The following is a 25973-nucleotide window of genomic DNA, read 5'->3' as shown; positions in this document are numbered from 1 at the left end:
AACTTCATTCTCTATTTCAGTCCCATTTTTCAATTAAAAAAAACTTTCTATGACCTGAAGGGCAAAACGTATTCAATGTAGAATTGTCCAATGTGACGAGTTCACAGTAAAGTCTGTAGCTCGTTTGTAACCAGAAAACGGGGTATCTTCGTAGTGAGAGCATTATAATCTCATCCCAAAGTAAACATACCAGCGTTACTCGCCTTGTTTTTTTTTTGAAGTTGAAGTGGACTGTAGAATTTCTTGCTCGCCAATTTACCTCTGGCTAAGTTTACCCCATTTCATAACTAATTCACAATATAGATTTGAGAAATTGCGATTTCAAATTCAGTAATTAATTACTCATTATCCAAGCATATAATATTCTTCAAACGAAACTCTATTCAGTGGTTCACAAACTTTTTGATCCGCGCCCCTCTTTATAATTTGTCTCGCGCCCGACTTCAAAATAACCAGAAACTAACAATAAACTGCAAATAACAAATAGGAAGGCGAAAGTATGTTTTATTAAAAAAAAAAACGTTAAAATACGTAATTTCGGGGCTCCCTAAGTATGCGAACCAAGATGGCGGACATCGGAACGTAACATGGGTAACAGGTTAGGGTTAGGCGATAATTATTTTCCAATTTTCCTTATTTTAGTCCTATTATCAGTTCGAAGACTAGCCAAGAGCCTCCCGTAGTATTTATACCTAAAACTATGGCCTAACCCTAACCTAGTAAAAGGAACGTGATTATCTAAAATAAAGAAATGTGAATATCCAAGATCAAATCTAACAAATATTTATATTTTTAATTAGCCTAACGCACCTTCAAAACTTTGTCTACGCTCCCCACTGCTCTTTACGATCAGCAACTATTCTTATTTAAGGCCGATATCTAACTTGTATTTTATCATGCAGATTATTATGTCCGGATTACGGAAAAAGCTGATTGAAGCTACAACGGATCTCACAAATCGTCTGTCTGTTCAAATTAGGTATTCTTATAATTGCGCATAGAATGGTATCAGCTAGAATTTTTGAAGTTCAATAGTTTCTTATGACTGAAGTCGTATGCCATTTCATTTATTTGGCATTCTTGTGTACTTGTTGTCTTCACGAAGTCCTAAAACTATATTCACAAGTCATCAGATTCAGTCAATAATAATAAAAATGGCCAAAGCCCAGTAATTGACTCGATGTAGTGATATTGGTGAGCTAATATTCCGGTTGCAAAATTGCAGATTTTTTCCTCATTTATTGCTGCTTTTCCCCGAACATGTATTTTACACCCACGAAAATAACTGTATTTACTGTTGGCATATGCGGCCTTATTAAGTACTCAAAAGCCTGCAGAAGAAATTTAACTGGAGACTGAAAAAGTTAATTTTTGCTGTTATTGGACACAAAGCCGACGTACAGATCGTTTTGTTGTTTATAACTGATCTGATTGTGAGAAATCGCCATTGTGAGAAATCGCCTTTCTCTATTAACTACTGGACCAATTGCTTATTAATAATCAAGCCATTTCAAGGTTGTACTTTTGGCTAAAACGCTACTACACATTTATTTCAAATTATATTAAATTTCTGGACTATGAGTGATTGGTCTGTGCGATGACGTCATCTAAATAAAAAATTGTATTAGCACATGTTGTATCAAGTTGAATATTTTTGAATTACATATATATGTATTCTGAAGTAAGTCGAACTTCTTAAATAATCAATATCTGCTTCTCATAGGTAGTGTGATATGTAATCTTTTTACATCGCCCTGTCATGTGTTGAATCTGTTTTTATATTTCATTCTGAATTGAAAGGTCAAAGAAGAGGTAACAGCCAGACACGTCAAACATTTGAATGAATGGTCCCATCTTGATTATATAAATCGTGTATTTCAATTTTTCTATAACCATCCTTGTGCCCGGGTTTGTCGGATATCAAAGTTTGAATCCGTCCCCTTGATCGTTTACTGAAATTTTAGCTACTGTTTGTTGCTTAAGATACTTTTTACGTGAGTTGTTTTATCGAAACGAGGTTTCGCTCATGCGCGTGGCAGGGGCTTTGTTAAAGGCGAATGAGAAATGGGATTCTGTGTTTACGTGTCGTCGCTAGGCAATGACGTCATGCTGGTGGGCCGCGATTTTATGGGACGCGCTGGCGCCGGATCCAGTCCGAAATTACGCGGAGTCAGCATGGAAGGTATCTATCTTCTTACGCATTAATTCAAAATAAAAATGAGAGTAAGCGCGATTTGGATATACTTAGCGCTTGCGCTTCAAACGCGATTTTTCAATCCAATTAGTCTATCAACACAAATCAGGCGTGCCCCATTGCGGGTCCCAATTTAAAGAGTGTTACTCGTATTTTTAGATAGCAGTCTCTCGCTCTGTAACCAGGTTTTAGGTCAGCGCGCTTGCCGACTCGGATATTCACTCCACGGCAGATGACAAACGTGGGCGATGAGTACCGGTTTGCTCAACTCAATTAAAAATGAAAATACATATTGTACAATTCTAAAACACTCTCTATCAAGATAAAACTGCCATCCTACGTCTGCTTGATTCGAGATAAATATTTTGTTTTTTTCCTCCGTCAAGAACGTACCTGAAATATAAAAAAAATGGTTTGGAATGGTTTTTTAAAAAAAAATTTTTTTAGCATTAATAAATTCTGGACTAAAATCGCGTCGCCAATTACATATTCATCCACAACAATTATGATACTACAACACCACATTCTTGGAATTGATTAACACTTTGTCTCAAAGGACCACTTGGGACAAGCGTGTTCATATAATTCACAATATCCAATACAATAAATTTATGAAAAATATTTTAGGTCATTCTATTTTTGAGTCGTCAGACAAAAGCCGACCAAAGCGTGTGATACTCCCGAAGTATGTGAACCGAGATGGCGGACACCGGAGAGTGCGTGTACCAGGTTAGGGCTAGGCCATAATTCCAGGTACAAATACTACGGGAATCACTTGGCTAGTCCCGGAACTTGGAATAAAATGATGGCCTAACCTCAACCTGGTACACATACTTATTCCGATGCCCGCCATCTTGGTACGCATACTTCAGGAATACCAACATATTATAGTTAGGCGAAAATACTTGAAATTCAGAATTGCAGCTAAAATTGAACATTAAATATATTGATAATAACTGAATATCGATTGAATAATGTTTACTATATTTACGCCTTTATAAGAAGACATTGACTAATTACTTTCTCTATCCCGACTTGTAACAATAGAAGTTCGCATACAATCATGGTGTTATATGAAATTTAACTATTTTTAGTAATCAAGATTCGATTGTTAAGTTATCAGGTATCCAAAAATGCCCGGATTTAGTGCCAGTTTAGCAGGTGCTCCCGAAGTATGTGCACAAAGATGGCGCACAACCTGAACATAGTATGTGTACCCGGTTAGGATTATCAGGCTGTGCGCCATCTTGGTGCACATACCTTTGACAACTATTTTCTTCCCTGTGACTATCGAGTTATTGATAACACACGATTCTTATTGTGAATGACAACTCGGCGCGAACTGACTGAGTGACGAAATTAGTTAAGTATTCAAAAATGCCCAGCTTTAGTAGTTAATGTCTGTTCGGCACGACCCAACACGCAGTGGAATAGATACACCTAAAAAAAACTCACCAAATACAGATATCGCGAGACTCTTACATGATGATTTTCAGAGAAACTACGGGCAAGTTGCGTCTCCATATAGTTGTGCATTGCTCTCTTGATACTTCAAAATCTCATCTTGTATTCGTATGCATTCTATATAAAAGAAGCATTTAGTGTAAATATAACAGCAGTATAGTATTGTTTGTCAGCGTTTACAACTGTAACACGCAACAAGATAGTGAGTAAGAAGTTAACAGAACTATAACAAGTTCGTAGAAAGAAATATTTGATGTTGTATTTTTACACAATTACATTGGTATAATAACAAAATCATAACCTTGCTTATGTAGAACAAATTAAGGTCACGATCGTTCAAATTAAAGCTAAACAATGATGTAAAAATGCGAAATTTACTTCAAAATTTTGTCGTTAGTTAAGCGCTGTTATTATTCAAAAGTGCACATTGTACAAACACGAACTAACAGTTTAGGAAATTATTCTTCAGGTTGATTTACGCCATTTCTTCCAATGAGTATATTTTTCATGAAATACAAAAAAATACGCAACCCCCACGTGTCCATTACATCGATCAATCGTCACACGACCATCAGCAGTAACAATATCTTCTACCTTCGCAAAGCCCTGTAATCAGATAAAAAAAAACTATAAGACGTTTGCTCTATAATCAAGTTGTGATAAAAACTTTATATTTTGTAACATTTTTAGACCTTTCCATTTACATCGACTAATCGTCATTAGTCCACTAGCAGTAACAATATCTTCCTTTTTCGCAAAGCCCTGTAATTATATTAAAAATTATAAGGCTTCATAATCAAACATCAATCAGTCGTCACTCCACCATCAACCGTGTCAATACCCTAATTATGTCGATAGGTTCATCCTTTTGATCCCGTTATTTAAAAATAATAGTTTACCTAAAAATTTCGAAGGACGATGATACAGAGTTACTGAGCGAAGTAGGAAAATTATAAACAATAACACTTCAACCCGGATTACAATTTTCAGCAAATTTGACCAGAAAGCAAGACTTGATTCATGAAGAATAACGTTGCAAAAACATGCAAACGCAGTATATAGATAACAAAAAAGAACTAGAACACAATGCTGAAATGAATATAAATGTGAGCACGAAAGTCGTGACAAAAATGGTCATCCATCGCAGATCCTGCTAAATATTTGAAGCAATGTACAGATTAGTTGTGTCAAGGGATTATAAAAATACGGCAAAATGTGGGGGAAACACCGGTCGCGTTAGAATCAAAACATTTGCAAATGTAGCCACTCAGCACTTCTGTTATCTTTGAGAACCAAAACTTTATTTTCACAGCAGCATCTTCGTATCGAACAAGCACAACCCAGAAGAAAAAACGGCGCTCCGGAAGTATTCGTACCAAGATGACGCACAACCTGAACAACCCGAACCTGGTAAACATTCTATGTTCAGGTTGTGCGCTATCTTGGTACGAATAATTCGTGAGCACCGAAAAACAGCCAAGGAATTTAAGTTCCAGGAGGCGCAAAATGGCCTAACAAAGGTAAATAGTTTTGCAGATCGGTATTCTGATCTCAATTAGAAACGAGGTGCTCGAGCAAAATGAAAACAAAACAAGTTGAATAAATTTGCGTAACATGAAAATATAAGATTACAGAAACTATAATTATCTTTAACACTCAAAATCACAACTAGAATTCTGAATATGACTGAAACACTCTGAATCAAAGAAAATTTTTAGTTTTTGAATTCTACGTACTTACTCATAAAATTACTATTCATAAATTTATAAACTTCAGCTTTGTTCATAACCGAATGTGCGCTACATTTTAGGCGACAGTACATTAATAATCTTGTAGAAACACTGTTGACAAGTAAAACACTGTTATATCCAGGCATTCGCTGGCTAAATAACTGTTTATCTGGATCACACCAGCGCAGAAACGACCTCACGCTTCCACACCCTGAACTGAAATGTGGCCCGCGCGCGATATATTTTTTAAACGTCAAAAGGGAAGAAAAAAGGCAGTATAAAAAAGAAATACAAGGAGAGGGACTTGTCATTTTTAATAAAGAAACAAAGATACTGTAATCTCATTATCACTCTGATAAGTGACCAATGATTGTTGTTTACTAGTGGAAATAAAGAACGTAGATTTATTTGGGATGCAACTGAGAAGATTGTCTGATTAAACCACATTCCATGGAAACTTTATCAATACAACTATTTGTTTGTTGTTATTCTATTTGTGTTTTGTTTTAGGATTCATATTAGGACGTTAGTGACGTTTACGGGGCTTTTCTCCTTTGGGTAATTATAATCGAAAATGATCTTATGCGACGTCTGTTGACATGGTCTACACTCTACAGACTCTACAGTACACTCTACAGAACTTCACTTCATGTTTGTAATTGAATAGACACACATATAATATCTAAAAATGACACTTAAATGTAACAATATTTTTTGCTTTTCTCATGAAATGGAAACTATTGAAACAATACAGGGTGTCCAATACAATTTCAATTTTGTTATGAGGTCAGTTCCTAATATATATATCTTATTAACTTACCGCAGTACCGTATCTGCCAGACGCTTCTTCTTTGCAAAACCAACTAATTCGATTTATCACGGTATTATAACAGCAAATACCACAGTCTACAAATATATCCACACCAAGCGAATCAGTGCAGTACGGTTTTCCGTACCTTTAGCATCACAGGTAACCTAAAAAAAACTTACAATTTTTGAGCAACGATTTTCAGAATCCGCCCTCACGCCGACGTTCGATGGCACGTGATCATGCGTCCGCAGAACGTTCGGTGACGTCATAGCAAACAAAAAATCTCACAGAGCCAGTAATAGCCTTCTGGAGAAAAAATCAAACTTTAACCACTGAAAATTTCGAAGCAATTGGTCCAGTATTCGAAGAGAAAAGCGGTTTTATAATGATGGAGATGAAGAATAATAACAATAAGAAGAGTGCCAGCATAAAATGCAAAACGATCGTTATGTCCACTACGTGTCCAATAACAACAACATAATATTGAAGCGATCGTTATGTCTATTAAAGTCTTGATTCGCGCGATACTGTAATTTCGCCTATGCAGATTACCACTTTTAATTCTTACTACTAATTAACGTTATTTCTATATTTATCATCAAAAATCTGATAGATTGGATGTTGGATGTTTTCTGCTCAAGTGACAAATTAAATAACTCCAAAGTACTGACAACGGGAGACAACAGAACGGACAATGTAAAATTTCACAGTACTCAAATGCCATTTGCGATTAGAATCGATACAAAAAATTTAGATTTAATAGAGCAATTTATGTTGTTAATAAAATTTCCTATAGTCACATATTGTTGTAGAAAACTACATCAAAGTCTATAATTTTTTCTACAATATTTATTGCCTACTCCATGCCAAAATACTAGAGGGAATATTAACTGTAATCTGTAATACAGCTTGCAGAGTGAAGGTGTCAGTGATATTTGCATTAAAATAAGCAAGCCATTATACTCTTATTTGTCGGTTCGTTCCAGTATTTTTTTAAACACTAATAGCGACAACAAACAAAATATTTATACGTACATTGGCACAAAAATACAAATCTTTCAAAAACAAAGCAGCACAGAACAAAATATAAACGTTGGCTAAAGCAAAGATGTCCTAAATTTGAAGAAGAAATACCGGATCGGATTGTACGTCTGTAACTGAAGGAGTTATATTACTATATTAAGCCAATGTAGTTTTAACACAAATTGATACAGAAATAAAATTGCTGTAAACCTTACACGGGACTGGATATGTCAACAAATCCAGTTCTGTGTATAAAGCCCACCCCAATCCCACAGAAATTTAAAAAAAAATAGAAGAATAATTCTGCTTGGAAATAAAATAAAATGACACGAATTTAATTTCACATAATATTAAATATTTGCAAATCATTGTAACAAACTAGCTTGGAATTTGTTCGTATGGTTATAGTTACCGGGATAACTAATTTTGTGGACAAAATTTGCATTGAGACACGCATGAATACTATAAAAAAAATCTGCCACAAAAAACTTTTTGTGTGATTTAATTTATCGGTGCTTTGGCTCTGAGTTGAGAAGACAATATAACTTACGAGATTTTCCAAAACAACCCATTATTTTTACCATCCCTGAATACTCCCATTTCTTATCATTTTCTCGTAAATATTTTCTAATTTGTAGATGAACGATGGGTATGGAAAATATTGTGTAGTTTACGCTTATTCATATGTATAACGCTCAAATATGAAATAAATCTTCCTTTTTCTCGTTGTGTTTTGAGAATGTAAATAGCATTTTGATGCGTGTGTGATGGCATGGAAACATGGCCAACTGCGACTGCTTGTAAACACAGTTAAAAACTATTATGGCATCGATTGGATACTTGTTTTTAGCAAATAAATGAGAAAATGACTATCTCTGCTCTCGGGTAAACACTCACTCAGCAAAGTCATAAAACATATATTTTTATCAATTTTATTTCCTTTTACGCCAACAGAACAATATTTATTAAATTACAATTGTGATTTTTTGTAACATGAACCATAAGTTGTGAATGCAACATTTCGTGTGACGGTATTACTAACAACCGCTATATTTCAGAAAAATTCCATTTATTTCAGTAAGGTGGAAAATCATAGATAAACAAAGAAATTACTCCTTTTTCTCATATGTTTTTAATTAGGTCACAAAGTAGTTTAGTTTATTACGAAAATCATTCCGTATCTGAAATAAAATTTTCATTGGAAAATTGCAACAATCCAAGACGATGTAAAAGGATTATATTTTTTTCTGATCGCTATTGAAATATATTTATACATTTGTTTTCTTCCATGGATGTGTATTAAAGTTGATTACGTTGAAATTATCTCAATTGTTGATGCCTCAATTAACAACTGAAAAATTTAATAAATTAATACGTAAAATCTATATAATCACCGTATCAAAGCACTTGAACGATGAAAGTACTCTCTGACCAAGGCTATGCAATTGGATTCTGTATTTTTTCTTGATATTGTGAGTAGCATTTTAGTTTTTTCCGAAGTCGAAATTTTCAACAGAAATGTAGTAAGGTTTCTCAAAATTAAAATTATGGTACTCATACTTATTTACCGGAATCTGTAGCTGAACTCAAAGTTCAAATGTTTCTAATCTGGCGTGGAATTTCTAACTGGCTTTGAGTCGAATAGTTTTTCTCCTACCCCACCGTAATTTCATTGACAAATGTGAGTTTTAATAGCAAGTAACATACCTGCATCTACATGCGCATACGAATAGCAGCCAGCAACAAAGCCAAAACGACAGCAGCGGATCCACCGGCAGCAACGGCTGAAATGAAAATTTAAATATTGAGCTATGATTAAATTTACAAAATATGGGAAAATATTTACAAATACGAAGCAGAATTTTGTTAAAAGCGTGCACAAGATGATAATTTTCGAAGGCATAGCTTAATCACCTTCAGTCGAAATTCCTGATTTTTCATCCGGGTTCTTGTATTCATCATCCCCCTCTTCTCCGACAATAATATATTTACTGCATTGTGGAAGTCCGGTTGAATCGCTAGATGACACTGACATGAATGTTCTTGGCGGAGGAGTACACGCCACGCTATTCACTCTGTAATTTAATGTTACTTTTTTATTATTGGACACGTCAGTGGACATAACGATCGTTTCAATATTATGTAGTTCTTGTTCTTTGACACGTTTTTAAAAAGTCGCTTTTCTCTTCGATTACTGGACCAATTGCTTTGAAATTTTCAGCTGTTTAAGATGAAATTTTTTCTAGAAGGCTATTACTTTTCTTAATTTCAAATATTCCTGTGAGCTTTATGGGATTCGTTTTTATTTTGAGCTATGACGTCATCGGGTGTGTTACAAAGGCAAATGTATGAAAACGTAGTTGTTTAAAAACATTCGTATTTATCATCCTATTTGAAGAAAGTATGCTCAAAGTTTACGGTGGAATTTTATTGCGTCATAATTCGCTTGGCTACTCATGCGAACGTTTTCCTTTGTAGTAAGTCACTTTGTTGGGGTTGTCGATAAGGTACCTTCGTTGCATTTCTGCCTGTCTATCTTGGCGTTAAGCGTATACGAACGTTAAAGTTGCTAATGGCTACAATAATGGCTACTCACCCAGTAAAATCATATTTGTTGGTGCAGGTATTATACTGTTCGAATGGAGTTGTGCACGGACATTCACATCTTCCGGGACCACCGCTGATGCATTTCCGATTCTGAAACATGAACAAGGCTACATTCATATTAGACTACTGCACACTGATGAATTTAACGCACTCAATTGTATTGAAATGGCAGCATTAAAGCTCAATAGGATTCACCTGTGTACAAACAAAATATGGGTAATAAAATTTACAAACCGTTGAATCGACACTCGAGCAAACGCAAGATGTGGATGTTGGCCAGCATGGTCCTTGGCGGTGAATGGCATACAAGTTCGTTCTTGGTATTGGTACAAATTCAAATATGCAACCTCCCGTGGTTTTTCCCCTGAAGAACTTGGTGCCTTGAATCTAACGTTTGAATAAAATATATTATTATTATTAAGAAAATTGGATCTTGCATCAGATCGTGAAAATTAGATTCGTTTTACTCACTTTGTATGTGTGTTGGATAGCTGTTTCTTCGACTATAACACATTCAGTTTGAGTCATTATATTATTTGCAATCAAAGAATCAGAAATGGATGGTTCTGTCTGAGTGATATGAGTTGGTAAAGCTGACTCAAGATCGAGTTTTTCACCGAACAATACAAAACCAGTTGAATCGATGAGGGTGAGTCTGAAATTTATATAAAAATAGATAAATAACAGCATTGATCATCGCGATGCACAAATTCATCTGTACAACATTATCTCGTCTTTTCGAGTTCGAAGGGACGAAACCATAATGAGGTTAGTCGAGCAATAATATCAGTCGCTAAATAAATAGGTGGTAGCAGCTAGCAGGCTATAATAAACTGGAGTTGTCAAACGTAAGGTGTCTGGTAAATAACTTTACAGGAAACGCTCACTGAACAAAGTCTTTTTCTCGAGTACATCCGTAACTATACTTTATTGAAAAAAGAATACATATATATATATATATATATATGAGACAGCGCTACAGTAAAAGAAGAATTTTAATATTTGATTGATAATAATTTCCTCAGCTAAAAAATTGAAAAGCTTATTCCGAATTTTTAAAAGCATTATGTACGTTAAGTTTAATGTAATACTTGCCCAGAGCTGAACCATCCAGGAAAATTCTTCTTCATCAGCATTCCAATGAATTCAACTCTAAGATCAATTCCCATAACAGAGTTCACTTCGTCTTTTTGTCTGGAGTGTTTGAAATACCAGTTAAAATAGAAGAAAAGTAAATGAATACTAACTATTGAGTGAGGAAAACAATCACGTAGTAATCTTCTAACATTCATAGATATTCTTTCTCATAAAATATTGCATCCCAAATTCATTAATACATGAATTGTAATTAACGTCAAGCAGAATATGAAATAAATGAAGGTAAACTTACTCTCCACCATATATTGCTTTACTTATTGTAAAAAGAAACTCTTTGGCAATTGCGTCTTTGTAAGGTCGTGTAATTGTCGATTTTCCTTCGTGGGCTATGGCATTTCGGTACCTACACAAGAAATATATAACGTTCATTCATATATATTTATTCATGTTTTTCATACTTATTCGAATTATCGGGGGATATAAAAATCGACCCCGGACTATGTCTGAAAAAGTTTGCACGCTGAGAATAGGCAAGGAAAAAGTTTGCATTCAAAAAAAGCAATGTTTTATCCTTTTATTATGATTTTTGTAGTCACGTGCTCTTTGTGAGTAATAACAGTACACTTCATAGGGTAAAACATTTTCGCATTTTCCTCACCATGGGCGATCAATGGCATCAAAATCTTTCGGAAAAACAGCGCCAGGGAAAAACCGAACTATTCCGCTAGATGTTGCTATATATTTCCAAAACGTGTATCTCTCGTATTCCGTATCTGAATTAGCTTGCCAATATTTTTCTGCTGGTCTTGTAGCCCAGACATCATCACGAATTCCAGGCTGATTTAAAGTATAAATTTTAATCAATATCAAATAATTACCATCATCTTCTCGAGTAACCAAATTGAATTGTTTTATAATTTGGGAGTGAGCCCCCATGAATCTACCAGTCAAGTACAGTATAAACTTATACATGGTGTTAAAAAAATGACGCAAAATTAACAGAAGGTAAGATGGTACCTAAAACATTTCACGACTGACACTTTTTAACAGTGTTGAATTACGGTGAAATGCCATTTAAACATTTCACGACTTGCGCTTTTTAAGAGTTACTTTTTTAACGTTGCAATAACGAAAAAATTTTTTTTAACACTATGTATATATAACGAACCTAACACATTCTTCGATATGATGTCTTGATCAACGAATTATATGATGGCTCGTCATTTGTTTTATTGCTGACACAGGTTGCAAAATGTGAATGTGAATAAACTCTCCTATTAATGTAATTTCAAGTCAAATGAACTCAATTAGAATACTTACTCTAAATGGGTTGTATCCTTCTCCAGTCATCATATATTCATCGATCGAGTTTATAAGTTCAGAAGTCTCTTTTCTTTCCAAATGATGATCCAACACTACAAATGCTCGTGGCCCCAAAAATACCACTGATTCGTCTAAAGTTAACAGAACGGTTCTAATAATGCTGTAATAAGTATTATTTCTCTGGGACGAATAAGTGTGATATGTAGAAGTTTGGGAAAAAGTAAGGTATTTTAGTAATTTTTATAACAGGAACGCATGTTTTTTGAAATTATGCTTTTTATAAAAATCTGTCAAAACCGACCGTTTCGATGTGAATTGACAAACTTACTCTTTGCACATGGGTTGTCGCAAAAACACTGGCATGGAGTCTTTGGTTTAACAACATCCAGGCGGTGATGTAAAAAGGTTTCGCCTTCTTTTGGTTCTACAGTTTGCAAAGTTGATTCTTGGTTTTCGACTGATAATATGACACAAAGCCTGAAGTCACTATTGGGTATCTGATGAAGAAAGAAAAGAATGTAAATGCTCTTATGTATCGACGCCGTTCACAGTACAGCACTTTAACATCGACGATAAGAATAAACTTAAAGGTAAAAACAAATCGATTGAACAAGATGTTCTTGGTATTTTTTTTAGTGAGATAGTCGAGCTTGTTTATCTTGAACAAGTGTTTCGGTATTTGGAGACATTTTGGTCAGGTCGCCTACAATTCAAATCATCCCGTTTAATTATGGAAATGCTATTTCTTCGTTTATTACTTTTGTCACAACTGAAATCCCGTTTTCTATTATATAGGATGCTGGGAATGAAAAAAATATATCACAATTATCTTTTGTAGAATTAATTTCGGTTTCGCGATAATTCTGTCACTTTCGAGAATGCCACATCGTTCTCTGCCGTCCCTTCCGGGTATTTCACCCACTAATCAAACGATAAGAACTAAAGTATTTATAATTAATTACTTTTTTCCAGTGTGCGTTTGTTGTAACAGAAACTGTTTTCATTCCATGAAGTCTGTCCCCACCAGCTGGAACTACTCGATGCGATTTGAAAGCTTTTGATCCGGTTTCGCCACTTTCCATAGAAAGTTAACAAGAGTTGGTTATGGATATACGATACACTTAAGGATATTAAGGATATACGAGAGCGTTATATGATATTTAATGCAGGAATTTGGCTCTGTGCATTTTATTAATTTTAATTAGTTTGATACTTCCTTACTCTTGAATTTCAATTATATATAGAATTTGAAAATCACCTCTTCATGCTTGCAATGACATCGATCATGTTTGAATCAGTTTCGAACGCTAAAATATCCGTTTGTTTGACTTCATTGTCATCGGGATAAACAAATAAAGGATGATACAGCACATAACCTAGAAAGTAAGTGAATTTAATTTTAATTTATCTTCTATAACAAAAATTAGAGTCAGATTATAGAATTACTGCACTTGCCTTGAGGATCGATAATAAAAACATATGATAAATCGGAAGGTCTGAAGAAAAACGATCCATAAATCAAATCATTAATAGTCATATCGACTCCGACCACTCCAAGAATATTGCCTTCTTTATCATTGATTGGTAGAGTGCCAGTCATCACCAGACCTGTATAATATATTTATATATTTATTAATGCGTATAGTATATATACAACTGTACCTCCATTTATTTTTATTATGAAACATATTTATACTTTTTTATAGCAAACCATGCCCTTCTCCAGTACATATGATGTTATATATTAAAAAAAGTTAAGTCACGTCAACACATGTATAAAAATATTCCATCTCTTTATCATTACGTACCTAAGCCAAACACGTCCAGATATACATGTGACCAAATAGGCTCTTCTACGACAGGAGTGTTTTTTGCAAAGTGATTATAGTAAGAAACCATTTCTTGTCTCAGATTTGATGGATTCTCTACGTACGTGTATTCTCCTGGCTGAAAGAAATAGTGTTATCGTTGTGCTGTACCAATGGATAAACTATATATATAGAAAAAGTCCTCCGTCGTTCGTCAATCAATAGTAGCCTATTCGACTTGAATGATGAACGTTCCCAAATTCAATTTCAAAGACTTTTAAACTCGTCGTATTCGAGATTCTGACTTGTTGAAGTTGGTATTTTGGGATTTAATAATGATAAAGAGGGCCCTCATACGCCTAGGATTTTGATTGTTCGGAACCGGAACAGGACTCAATTTTTTTTCCTTCAGCCGAATGTAATTTTCCCTGCCTTCACAGCCTTGGCAATTTTAAAAACCGTTAATATATTATTCATTCATACCTCTGTAGTTTCACTTTTTTCAAAATCGTATAAGTCACCTTTTCCATTTGCCATGTCTTCCAAAATAGATTTTTCTGGAAATGTTCAATATATATAGATGTTCAAATATTGCACTCTTATTGAGTAAGGAAAGCAGTATCAAAGGTCTACATACTTAAATTTCCGAGACCATATGTCATCACCATTGCCATTTTATCCAGTTTTCCATTTCGTTCTTTAAGAATGTTTAAAATATATTCATTTGTCTTGTCATTATCTTCCAGAGCTTGGTATGATTCAGTCATTTGTGCTGATTTATCAGTTGGAATTCCATCCGAAAATAATATTATGACTCGTTCTGAAACAAATTCAATATGCATTGAAAGTGTTAACGTGTCTTTAGTTGTGTTTTTAGTTTATAGTTATAATCTAAGTTTTTACACATATTAGGACTTTTGAATAAAAGAATGTATTTACCACGTCCAGCCAACGATTCTGTATTTTCAAAGTAATCAAACGCCTTAGACAACGCCATTCCGTACATTGTAGAACCTGTGATAATAGAAAATGACTGATAAATATTTATAGCACCCACATACCTCACTGTTTTTCGGTATATCCGGTTTTCTTTCGTGTCGGATTCGACTTGGACTTAAATTTGAATTGAGAAATTATGAGTTTTTATAGTTGTCGCCGCTTACATCTTTTAAAGTAGATAGGTGCCACATGCTCAATTTGACACCAACTTGTTAATTTACTTCAGATCTTTCAAGAAGATAATTCAATGTTTATGATGAATTCAAGATTAAAATAAATCCGTTTAAAACCCTCAAAATTTATTATGAGATAACACGCAATTATTATATAATAGGACACTACTCTACTATTATTTACAAAACTTCATCTATAAAGGCTAATAATATGGTAAAAACAAATAACAACCGCATAGCCTCTTTTTTTACGGAAATCATATCGTGAGCTTTTTTCGTCAAGAAAACTTTGATAAATATATATGTTAATTCGTTAAAATTGCCTTTATTTAATGATAAAAATTCATCTATATACGGTACTCAATAATATATATGCACACCTCCCAAACTTATTTCATCGATAAATTCATTGATTTCGTGAGTATTTTCATGAGTTGCTACAGCGAGTTGATTTTCAAAGCAACTTTCATCTGGCTCGTTTCCCATCAATGAAAGATTATCAGAAAATCCAATTACAGCCACCTTGAAATTGAAAATTGCACATTGATCATTAGACTTTTTGCAGTACAAATCAATAATAAATATCCCCTGCTAATTGACAAGGATATCGCTCTCTTATATTAATCCAGTTTCATTAATATGAACTTTTCGTTTGTTAAAAACCAAAGCTAGATCTGACATATATTACCATATGCTATTTATATCAGTTTATAATAATACCGCATTGGGATTGTAAAAAAGTTATACCATCAAAAATTACCCTGTCACGTGGATTCAGTGTGTTGACAACAATTTGCGATGCTTCTTTTGCAATATCTAACAATGTTTTTCCACTGTATAGGGATCCCATTGAGTTACTTTTATCAATTAGAATCACAACATCCTTTGGCTCCGGAACATTTGCTTTCACGTACCATGGTCTGTAATTTTATTATGATATATAATGAATTTTATTAATAAGACAACGCGAAAGTTGATGTGAAATGCTCATTGACTATCAAAATCGAAACTACGGACATCTGTGTGCAGGTAACGTGTTGAACCTGTTTTTAAAACAATAAATAAACAAGCCGACCTAATAGGTCGAAAAAAAACGGAAAAGTGAGTCATTCTGATATAATTTCTTTTTTATCTGCTGTTGCTGTCAATCACTATAGAGAAAAAATCAAAGCAGAAACAAATCTGTGAATAGGTACAGAATTACATTAAGTCGATTATGAAGTTTTTGACAAGGCGCCAGAAAGCCAACGATTTGAACTTCGACAAACATTCACCTCACTCTTGGATCATACGAATCACAATCTTTTTTCATTGCCTTAGGGTATGTTGTCATTATTCCTGTTTCACTGCCAAAATATTGCCATTTTAATGAAGGCGAGTCTCGTATATTTTTTTCGGCAACTTCCTCAAATTTTCCAGGTTTCAATGACCCACTCATTCTTTTGGTACTGATAGATTTTTGATAGCATGAGCTTGACATCTCGACCTAAACGTTCAAAATATCGTATTGATACCTCTCTGTTGATGACCACGCAATATATATATATATATATTGATTTAATTCATTAGAATAATTTATTTGAAAAAAATGAAAAGTTTTAAATAAACACAATAATTTCAATTTCTAAATTACTAAAATGGGGTTTTCTCATTAGAACTAACTGTTTTCTAGTCCATTCAATTTATTATGTATGAGCCTGATGACATTGGGTTTTAGCCAACATGCCAAGTTGACAGTTGCCAACTTAGTTGGTTTCCAATCTAGCCACACCTATTTACATTTGTAAGATACAAATTGTCAAATACCGGTTGCTTAAATCTGTCGTCCATTGTCAGTTCACTGACATTCATTTTGCAGCATTCTAACATGGTAGTTGTATCGGAAATAGATTGTTCTACGACATCTTTCAATTTTAACAGTCTGGTGTTTCTGTCCATAAACACTCCTCCGAATCTGTTGGCCAACTGTGAGAACAAAATTAAAGATTTGTGCACAAATAATTTATTTTTGTGGTAGTATCGTTCATACTTAAACTCGTCAAAACATTTCAACAAAATCTGGATCAGTCTAAACACTTTCATTAAGCAAGACGTTCTTTTGCAACGAGTATTCAAAGAAGTTGGCTCTGCATATTGGTCACTTTACAAATGAAATGCAATAAAATGTTCAACAGAAACACACGAGATTATTTTTGCTTAGATTCGTTCAAATACCTAAACACATCTTTTGTGTCTTTACGTTAAGCATTATCGGGCAACAGAAAGTATTGTTTATATAATTTCTAGTGTTTTAATAAATGCCTTTTCCGTGGAATTTTGCATCAAATAAATATTGATGCACGTGTATGCTATAAAGCTAAATATTGAAACATGTTTTATTTATCTTCAATTAATGCACAGGTTAATAAACCGAAAGATATAGTTGTAGATATCGTGATACGAGTTCTCAGTATCGCCGTTGGGTAGGTCATAGTAACTAGATTAGGCCAGGAAAAATCGTAAATAATTTCTAGAGTTTTAATAAATGCCTTTTCCGTAAAATTTCGCATCAGACAAATATTGATGCACGTGTATGCTATAAAGCTAAATATTTGATCACGTTTTATTTATCTTCATTTAATGTACAGGTTAAAACACCTATAAATATTGTGATACGATATCTCAGTATCGCCGTTGGGCAGGCCATTCTAACTAGATTAGGGAGAGATAAATCGCATTTTTTCTCCAAGCAATAATTCCAATAACGCTACAAGTGGGAAGATTTAGATATTTTATTTGAACAGCTTTATTCGTCGAAGATATTGGGTGTCTTCTGTATATATGGACAGCTGAAGTTTTGCTGCAATACTGAAATTGAGCATTTTTGTGCTTTTTACCTAAATCAGAATGGCGATCCATGAACAAAAATTGAATGATAAGTAACAGAAAAGTGTAGCTATATTACTAAAACCTACATAAATGTTGACACTAATTTTAAGCGGTGAAAATCGACGCTGTTAAAAAAAAGGTCAAAGCTACCTAAATATTTCCGATTAATTTTTATTCCGGTCAATTTTTTTTATATATTGCAAAATACCGGAATTAATTTCCATTGCACAGAAATGCAATACACTATATTACTTTTTTTGCATTATAAATATGCGATAATGGACTTGTTTGCCACCAGAATGTGCCAGAGACTGAATGTCTACTGAATGATACACAATAAAAAACGTAAATAATTCAATGTGATAATACATTAGTCTCAAAAAAAGTAAATACCTTGTGTAACACCACATCTCCGTCTTTTGTGTTAGACGTAAATGAAAGACTGTCATAATGTTTCTGCAAAAAAAGATGAAGTGGAAAATTTGAGTTTTTTAAATCTAGTAATTAATATATTTTATTTTGATAAAGTTGATATTGAATTATTATAAACACTGGCGAAGTCATTGGTATTTGCATGTGTTTCAAATTGATACAAAATTGAGTAGTAGTCTACTGTGCTGATAAACAGTGACGGGCCTGCACATTCTGAACAGAATATGTCTGTGACCAGCCTATTTCAAAAATATTGGGAAGCAAAAATACTCCGTCAACTCCGTAACACTGGTAGAAAATTTATGCCAAACCTCACTCACCTGGAAATTATCATACCCAAGTGTGGTCGCTAAAACATCTTCGATATTTCTGCTCATACTTTCAGCAGCATCCAACACTATTTCTTCGTTAGTTTCTTTGATCGTACCTGCATCTCCTATTGCGAATAGGCAAAGCCAGACGATGAAAGCTTTCATCATTATGGTTTTCTTGGTACAATAGTCCATATACACTTGTCTCTTTTCGGCACAAGATTTTTTAGTTAGTTTGAGACCGATGTCCGGGAAAGTCTTTTTATACCACATGCATTACAAGAGATACATGCGTTTCGCCCCTTTTTTAACTCATAAGTTAAGTAAAGTAAAACTTGATTTTATTATTATTGTTTTATGATTTAATCAGGCCGTTTACGCTGTTAAATAACGTTTTTCGTTGAAAAAAAATTTTAAAGGTTGAACTTAGATTTAAGACGTACCTATCATCTTTATTATTTTATTTAAATAATTTAAAATCCCGAACCAAACTGCCTTGGAGCGATTAAATATAGTTGATCATTTGCGTGGACAGAACGTGCACCGCCTATTGTAATGTTTTTTATCGTTTTTTTATCTTCGAAATTTTATAGAATCGCAATTTCAGTCAATGCGCAATAATTTAACCAGTGGAACCCAGATATGTTCACTTGAGTCCACCTCTCAAAAATGCCTCATATTTTAGATTTGGTTAGATTTAATAAATTCCACATCAGCAAATCATTCAAACATTTACAAATATAATATCATACTGATATACTCCACCCTAAAGAACCCAGTAAACCAGGGAGAGCGTTTCCTGCTTGAGACTAAGGTATTAAAACTCGAATGGGTTCAAAACGGTTCTTTTCGTTTAAAAACCAGAGTATGTTGAAATTAGACAAGAGAAGTAAATGGCGCTCCAGAAGTATGTGTACCAATATGGCGGTAAGGATATATTCATTTATTATGGCCTAACTCTAACCTGGTACACATACTTCGGGAGTACTAAGTAAATTGCGTTTTAGGGAAATAACAGTCCGACTCCAGAACTAAGAGATGCAGAAATCCCAAAAAGTTTAAAAAATGTTATTTATTTACGTTCATAACACAACTTCATTTCATATTTTTTGAAATGTCTCAGTCGTCCATTCAACAGGTTTCATTATAAAAAGATATTATTTTCGGACCTCCAGAAGTATGCGCGCCAAGATCGCGCACAACCTGAACATATTATGTATGTACCGGTTAGGATTCAGGTTGTTCGACATCTTGGTGCGCATACTTCTGGAGCTCCTTATTTTCAAATCAAACCAGCATTTTATGCGTGAAAAAATAGCTCGTAGCTAACTCGTAAAAACAAATTTATTATTCTATTTAAACTTATGAAAACTATACAAAAGTGGTGCCATAATAACTGATAAATATATCGACGTTGTTTGACGAATACATAAAACCCCAAAGCTGTTACATTAATCTCAATTATACTTTGTGAGGCTTGTTTGGAAAACTCATCTAAATTCACTGATAAATAATTGAATAAAATTTAAACCTATAATAATGCAGTCAAATAAAGAAAATTGGTTTATTGAAATTTTGAGGGAAATTAAAAAAAAAGATAATTGTGCATGATAAATATAGTTTATTGCTTGATTGCAAAAATATTTATATCAAAATCTCAACAAGTAAGATACAAATAGACTTTCATGTCAAGCAAAGATACCTTGTCCAGCTATTAATATAAATTTTATAGTTTCATTAGCCCGTATGTTATTACTTTCATATACCAGTAGAATATGTTATTAAACCTACAATACCATGCCTCATTAGCATGCTCATACGAATAACAGCCAGCGGCCGAGTTAAAGCGAAGCAGCAGATCCACCTGCATTCACAGCTGAAATAATAATTTAAGAATTACAGCATTTAATTGTGAGACGCATTACATAATATAGTTTCAGTAAAATTAAGATAGGTCACACCTTTCAATTCAGTTTAAATCTCTCCAAGATTTATAGAATTCACTAACCGCGGGGTTCTTTGATCACGAGATGTTGATTAAAACCATGAAACTTCGAAAAGGCATGTCTGCGTAGTACGCTACATATTTTGTTTAAGAACAAGTGTGCCCACATTTGGTTAAAAAAAGTACCAGATTATAGGGCCAAAAAGTGACAGTTATTTTTTTTCAACTTGCTTGGATATCTTGTTAATGTTCCTGTTTCACCTTCACAAAGTCTAAAAATTGTTCACCAAGCAATGACATTCCGACGAAAAAAATATATATATACTGTATTAGTAGATTTGTTCAAAACATGCCGGTTGCTCAAATCTGTCGTGCATTGTCAGTTCACTTCTATTTAGTTTGCAGCATTCTTGCATGATAGTTGTATCGGAAATAGATTGTTCTACCACTTCTTTCAATTTTAACAGTCTGGTATTTTTATCCCAAAATTTCCGTATGCATTTGCAAAGCATTTTTTCAAATTTGTTAGCAATCTGTGCAAAAAAGAGGTGTTTATGACTGTATTGTAGTTATGGAACTTTGAAGGTATAGATTTTCATTCTATCGATTGATAAAAAAAATGTCCAAAAATATATACACCAACTGAAGTTTGACTTGGGATAATAACTCACGAAAATGGTATTTTGCTTGTATATTGAGATTAGCTTCTGTCTATCAGATTGTTAGTCGTTCGGGGTGCGACATGTTTATATCTATTTGATACTAAGTTGTGCTTTAAGCACTTGCGGCAGTAATAACGAAATGCTTGTGGTTGCAACATGACTTCAGGATGTTCATTTCGTCCTTACTCCTTGGAACGTATGGTCAGATATCTATTGATAGAAAGCAATATCACAGCAACGAATCCTAAATAATATGAATATCACAACTCAAATGCAGCCTTCATAGAAATTGTGGTCGATGGTTTGAAGATTCTCATCTACAAGGTCCATTACTCGCATCAAGACAAAGCACATATTACATATCGTCACGCTAATAACCGAATTGCGTAAGTCATTTTTAGCAGTTTTGAGAAAAACGTAAAAAACTTCCTAATGATATTGTTATGCCATTGAGAGTCAATAATTTATTATGGTTCAATTGTTTGATCATAGCCGGATTTAAGTTAATTTGTATGACGCAGTTAAGTGACGTCATATTGGCGCACTGTGACTTAGGCAGAAATGTGTCTATGACTTGGGGACATACGCAATTTTGCAACTTTACTATATGCACCAGTCCTGAAAACTAAACATTCCAAAAACGAATGTAATTCTCAGTATCTACAATGTCTAATTCCCAAAATAGCTAATCAGTTTCAATTACATTATTTTTCATGTTTAAAAATATATATTTCGTCAATATAACACGTTCTGCACATCCACCGAAATAAGACTAAGATTAAATATATATAAAGAATAAAACAGCAATGCACCCAATATAAAAGCCAACCAAGGTGAATTGGACTCGGAGAGTGAATATCACAAGTACACTCATTCCTATACTGTAGTATAAATTCAAATTAATACGCGCTAAGCTAGAATCCGAGATGCAAAAACTCGAAAATATCTCGGCGATTTTATATTACCTTTGTGACGTCACAATAGTGATGCGTAACAATGATAATTCATTATGACGAAACAATTGCACAAATGTGCATGTCATACTAAATCTCCATTTTTATGGGCTTCGGAATTCCTAAATCAAAATCTGTGTTAACAGACAGGTGCGCAGCATTACATAAATACCTATTTTATAAAAAACTCAAAATCGCCAAAATTGACTCACGCAATTCGGTTATTAGCGTGACGATATGAACTTGTTGCCACCTTACAGGTGGTCATGAGACACTCAAAAAGCATGGGTTGCAGAGATCTTTTTCAATATTTTGAGCAGACACAGTAGGATTTTTAGTCTGGTGCCAAGTTACCGACGACCCTGTTATTGTAATATAAATACATTTCGTTTGAGGCGTCGATCAACTGCATAGGAATTAATATGATGAACCCGATAAAAAGGAAAATCTTGATTGTGATTAGAATTGTGATTCTACTTCACAGTCCAGATATAAGAAAGAATCACCGTCACAACTTTGGATATATCTTGATTACGAATACCCACCGCTGAGTAATCGAGCAATCAAACTGTTGTCCGTATTAAACTAGTTACTGCGTTATGCGAAAAAACATTTTCTTTACTGACTTTAATTAAAACGAAGTAAATTAATCGGCTGCACGCGGCTACAGAGCTACATGTTACAGAAACTCATTTGAGGCTTCGTTTGCAATTCTATATTGGAAACGAAACAGTAGCAAATTTCTCACTGGAGTTAATTGTGTTTGTACATGATTTGACATGTTTTTTTTATGTGAGATGTTTTATGCGTGCCTTTTTTTACGCATAATGGGTGCCCAGTGCGGCATTTTATTACGAAAATAGATCTTATTATTTTGTGTTTCACCCATTTCAATGTTTTCAAGTGTGTCTTTTTAGTCTGGAATCATATTAAGCACACGAAATTGCAATATATTATCCGTTCCGGTCATTTCATTTTTTTGCCGGTCCGCGATTACATTTAATTTAATTTTATCGGTCCGTCAAGATAGAAAGGTTGGGAACCACTGATATATATCATTCCGGCACACGCTGTCCTGTTAGTACTTTGGTGTAGGCTAGCACAATTTTTCTGCATTTTTTCAATCAGCCAAACTTTTGCAAAAAAGATTCCAACTCCATTTGTAAATATTTTTTATGATTGATGATTTAAATAATTTTGAATCTGCAGTAATAACTGGAGTGATTGTTTATATAGTCAGCAACTATCAAAAATCATGTTACAAATAGACCGCTCATTTATCATATCACAGAGTTGACCCTCTATAGCAGTGGTTCTCAAACTTTTTTAGTCCCAGAGCCGCATTTCAAACCTCAAAGTTATCAAGAGCCGCACACAAACAACGCGAGTTGAAAAAGCAACAAACCTTAAGCGCGTATTTAAAATACTAAGTCATCGTAACTAGAAGTGACTGTAATAACTAGAGATGTACCGATACCACTTTTGTCGTCGATACCGATACCGATCCGATACCAGCTAAAAACGCCGATACCGATACCGATACGCCGATACTACAAAAAGGCCGATATTCCGATACCGATACTATGTAATTATTACTTAATTAGGTGTGCTGTGTAGGGCAGACGGGTTAAAACAATGGTCTTTGAGCGTTGTTCATGGTACACATTATTTCAGATCGAAAAAAAAGATATATCACATAATATGAAATTGATGTTTGGTGTTTGCTTCAACTGATTAAGATACATTGTACAGTAAGGCTAGTAATCTCGGTGTTCAATTGAAACTCATAAGCCGGGATGTCCAAGTTGAACTTGATATGAATATCGCGACCTTCGAATATCGTTATTCGAGTTTAAAAGAATATCGAATATCACTCACACATTCTAGCGCCGCCGTCCTACGTTCAAATTAAAAGCATTTTAATAATATTTTTTTTTCGTGGCTAATCGTAATCGTCGACGCAATGGGTCAAAGCCAAATTGAAAGAATATCAAACAGCACCGACAAAAAGAAGGCCTACCTATAACCGTCGAGGATGTTTTTTTACTTTACTATTTTATAATATAAAATATTTTACAATTGCTATCATAAATTTTGAATTTCGAAATTTAGTTTATCGATGTCGACGGACTAAATGACATTCGTACTTGACGACAAACAGTCAGCATTTATAGCCGTGCCAAAAGTCCTTGTGCCGTTAATAAGGACCCCAATTCCACTGTATGATTTAAAACTGGGCGCCTAGTTGCTTTTCGTTATGTGCTGTGTTGATATATTTCTTCATAATTACTATGTAATATTAAAAATGTCAATATAAAAAATTGACAGCAAAAATAGCCAAATTAGTTGAACTAGTTTGGCTGATAAATAGCTAAAAACACGTGAATCCTATTCTTTCGCGGGGGTTGGGACATGTATGTCTCATAGCGCACGATCTCTCCAGACAAAAAATAAATTAAAAAGTAGTATTCCAACTTATCTTTTAAAACATTCTGGACCATATCAAAAAGATAAATATATCGGAAATATCGGCCTTAATTCAACCGATACCGATACATGGCCGATACTGAAAAAATGGCCGATATTGCCGATACCGATACCCGATACCGATACATCGGTACATCTCTAGTAATAACTAGGCCCTCGAGTAATAAAATATTCGAAGGACATTTTTTTATTCGAATATCCGGTACCACGTGACGTGCACCGTCAGAAACGTCAGACTAGATTAGGTATATAAAATCAATTTCTCAGATTTTAAAATCCGCATTCCTGGTGACCTGTCATTAGTCATTTCTTACTTTACCGAACATAAAGTTGATTAAAATTAAATGTTGAAATTACCTTTCGGCGTTTCATTGTGAAAAAGGCGATTTTAGGTCGTTAGAAAACTCTAGTTATATAAATAGCATGGATTTAAAAATGACCGAAAGTTTTTCCAAAAGCTGGTATGAGTTACTTGTATGAAAAACACTTATTAAGTTGTAACCAGATAAGAAATGTCATGTCCTACTCCATTCAAAGCACTTTGTATTAGCTATTTAGTGATCCCTTCCATCCTTGGCCAAGTAATGTTTCAAATTAGTAAACATTTTACTCGACCAGGATGGCCGTTGAGCCAAGAGTAGAACGTAAAATCAATCGTGAATTTCGTTGTAACAATGCACACTGACTCGTTCGCGATTTGTTGCGTCTATTATCATCGAAAATGATTACAATTGTTAAATTTTAAAGCATTTTGGCAGTAATGCTTAAGCCTTAAAGCATGACATAATCAAATTCATTAGGTGAAGTGCTGAATTTGCAAATTCTGTAACAAAAATTGAGCATTACTCAGTAAGTAATTTAGCTATAATAACCGTCGGGTTATTGTTTTGTTGAAGAAAAAACGTTAAAACTTGAAGGAATTAGTTATAATTAGCGTCTGACCCTCTATTAGGCACAAAGGCCTAAAAAGGTCTTTGTTGCCAATTTTTTAATCTCTATTTCAAATCAACATTCAGGATTCACGCAATCGTAAATTTGCTAGGCTTATCTATCTAATACTAAAATATCACGAACACCATAGAAAA

At 34.1% G+C, this 25973-nt stretch overlaps 1 protein-coding gene and 1 long non-coding RNA gene across 4 annotated transcripts; both read right to left on the bottom strand.

Moving 5' to 3' along the window:
* Positions 1 to 1406: 1406 nt before the first annotated feature.
* LOC120330730 (uncharacterized) lies at positions 1407 to 6486 on the bottom strand. Of its 3 annotated transcripts, none has more exons than XR_013476624.1 (4): positions 4351 to 6486; positions 4106 to 4264; positions 3650 to 3775; positions 1407 to 2587 (listed from the first exon to the last, which is right to left on the bottom strand). It is a non-coding gene; the product is annotated as an uncharacterized LOC120330730 (long non-coding RNA). The 3 variants fall into 3 exon arrangements; XR_013476625.1 differs by having other exon boundaries at positions 4190 to 4264; XR_013476626.1 differs by having other exon boundaries at positions 4558 to 6486.
* A 1652-nt stretch (positions 6487 to 8138) lies between these two features.
* On the bottom strand, positions 8139 to 19048 carry LOC120330728 (VWFA and cache domain-containing protein 1-like). The gene is made up of 24 exons (XM_039397632.2): positions 18851 to 19048; positions 18492 to 18554; positions 17037 to 17195; positions 16505 to 16716; positions 15991 to 16150; positions 15611 to 15752; positions 14998 to 15072; positions 14696 to 14878; positions 14542 to 14615; positions 14059 to 14197; positions 13706 to 13858; positions 13509 to 13626; positions 13213 to 13324; positions 12579 to 12747; positions 12248 to 12381; positions 11586 to 11764; positions 11220 to 11330; positions 10925 to 11023; positions 10301 to 10484; positions 10064 to 10216; positions 9819 to 9919; positions 9137 to 9297; positions 8930 to 9006; positions 8139 to 8573 (listed from the first exon to the last, which is right to left on the bottom strand). Exons 1-23 carry the CDS (start codon positions 19034 to 19036, stop codon positions 8936 to 8938), a joined length of 3138 nt encoding a protein of 1045 aa, XP_039253566.2. The 5' UTR covers positions 19037 to 19048; the 3' UTR covers positions 8139 to 8573; positions 8930 to 8935.
* Between the last annotated feature and the right edge of the window lie 6925 nt (positions 19049 to 25973).

The sequence above is a fragment of the Styela clava genome, chromosome 6 (assembly GCF_964204865.1).
Source record: "Styela clava chromosome 6, kaStyClav1.hap1.2, whole genome shotgun sequence".
NCBI lineage: Eukaryota > Metazoa > Chordata > Ascidiacea > Stolidobranchia > Styelidae > Styela > Styela clava.
The sequence above is the reverse complement of the archived record's forward strand: the minus strand, read 5'-3'. Positions and strand labels throughout refer to the sequence as shown.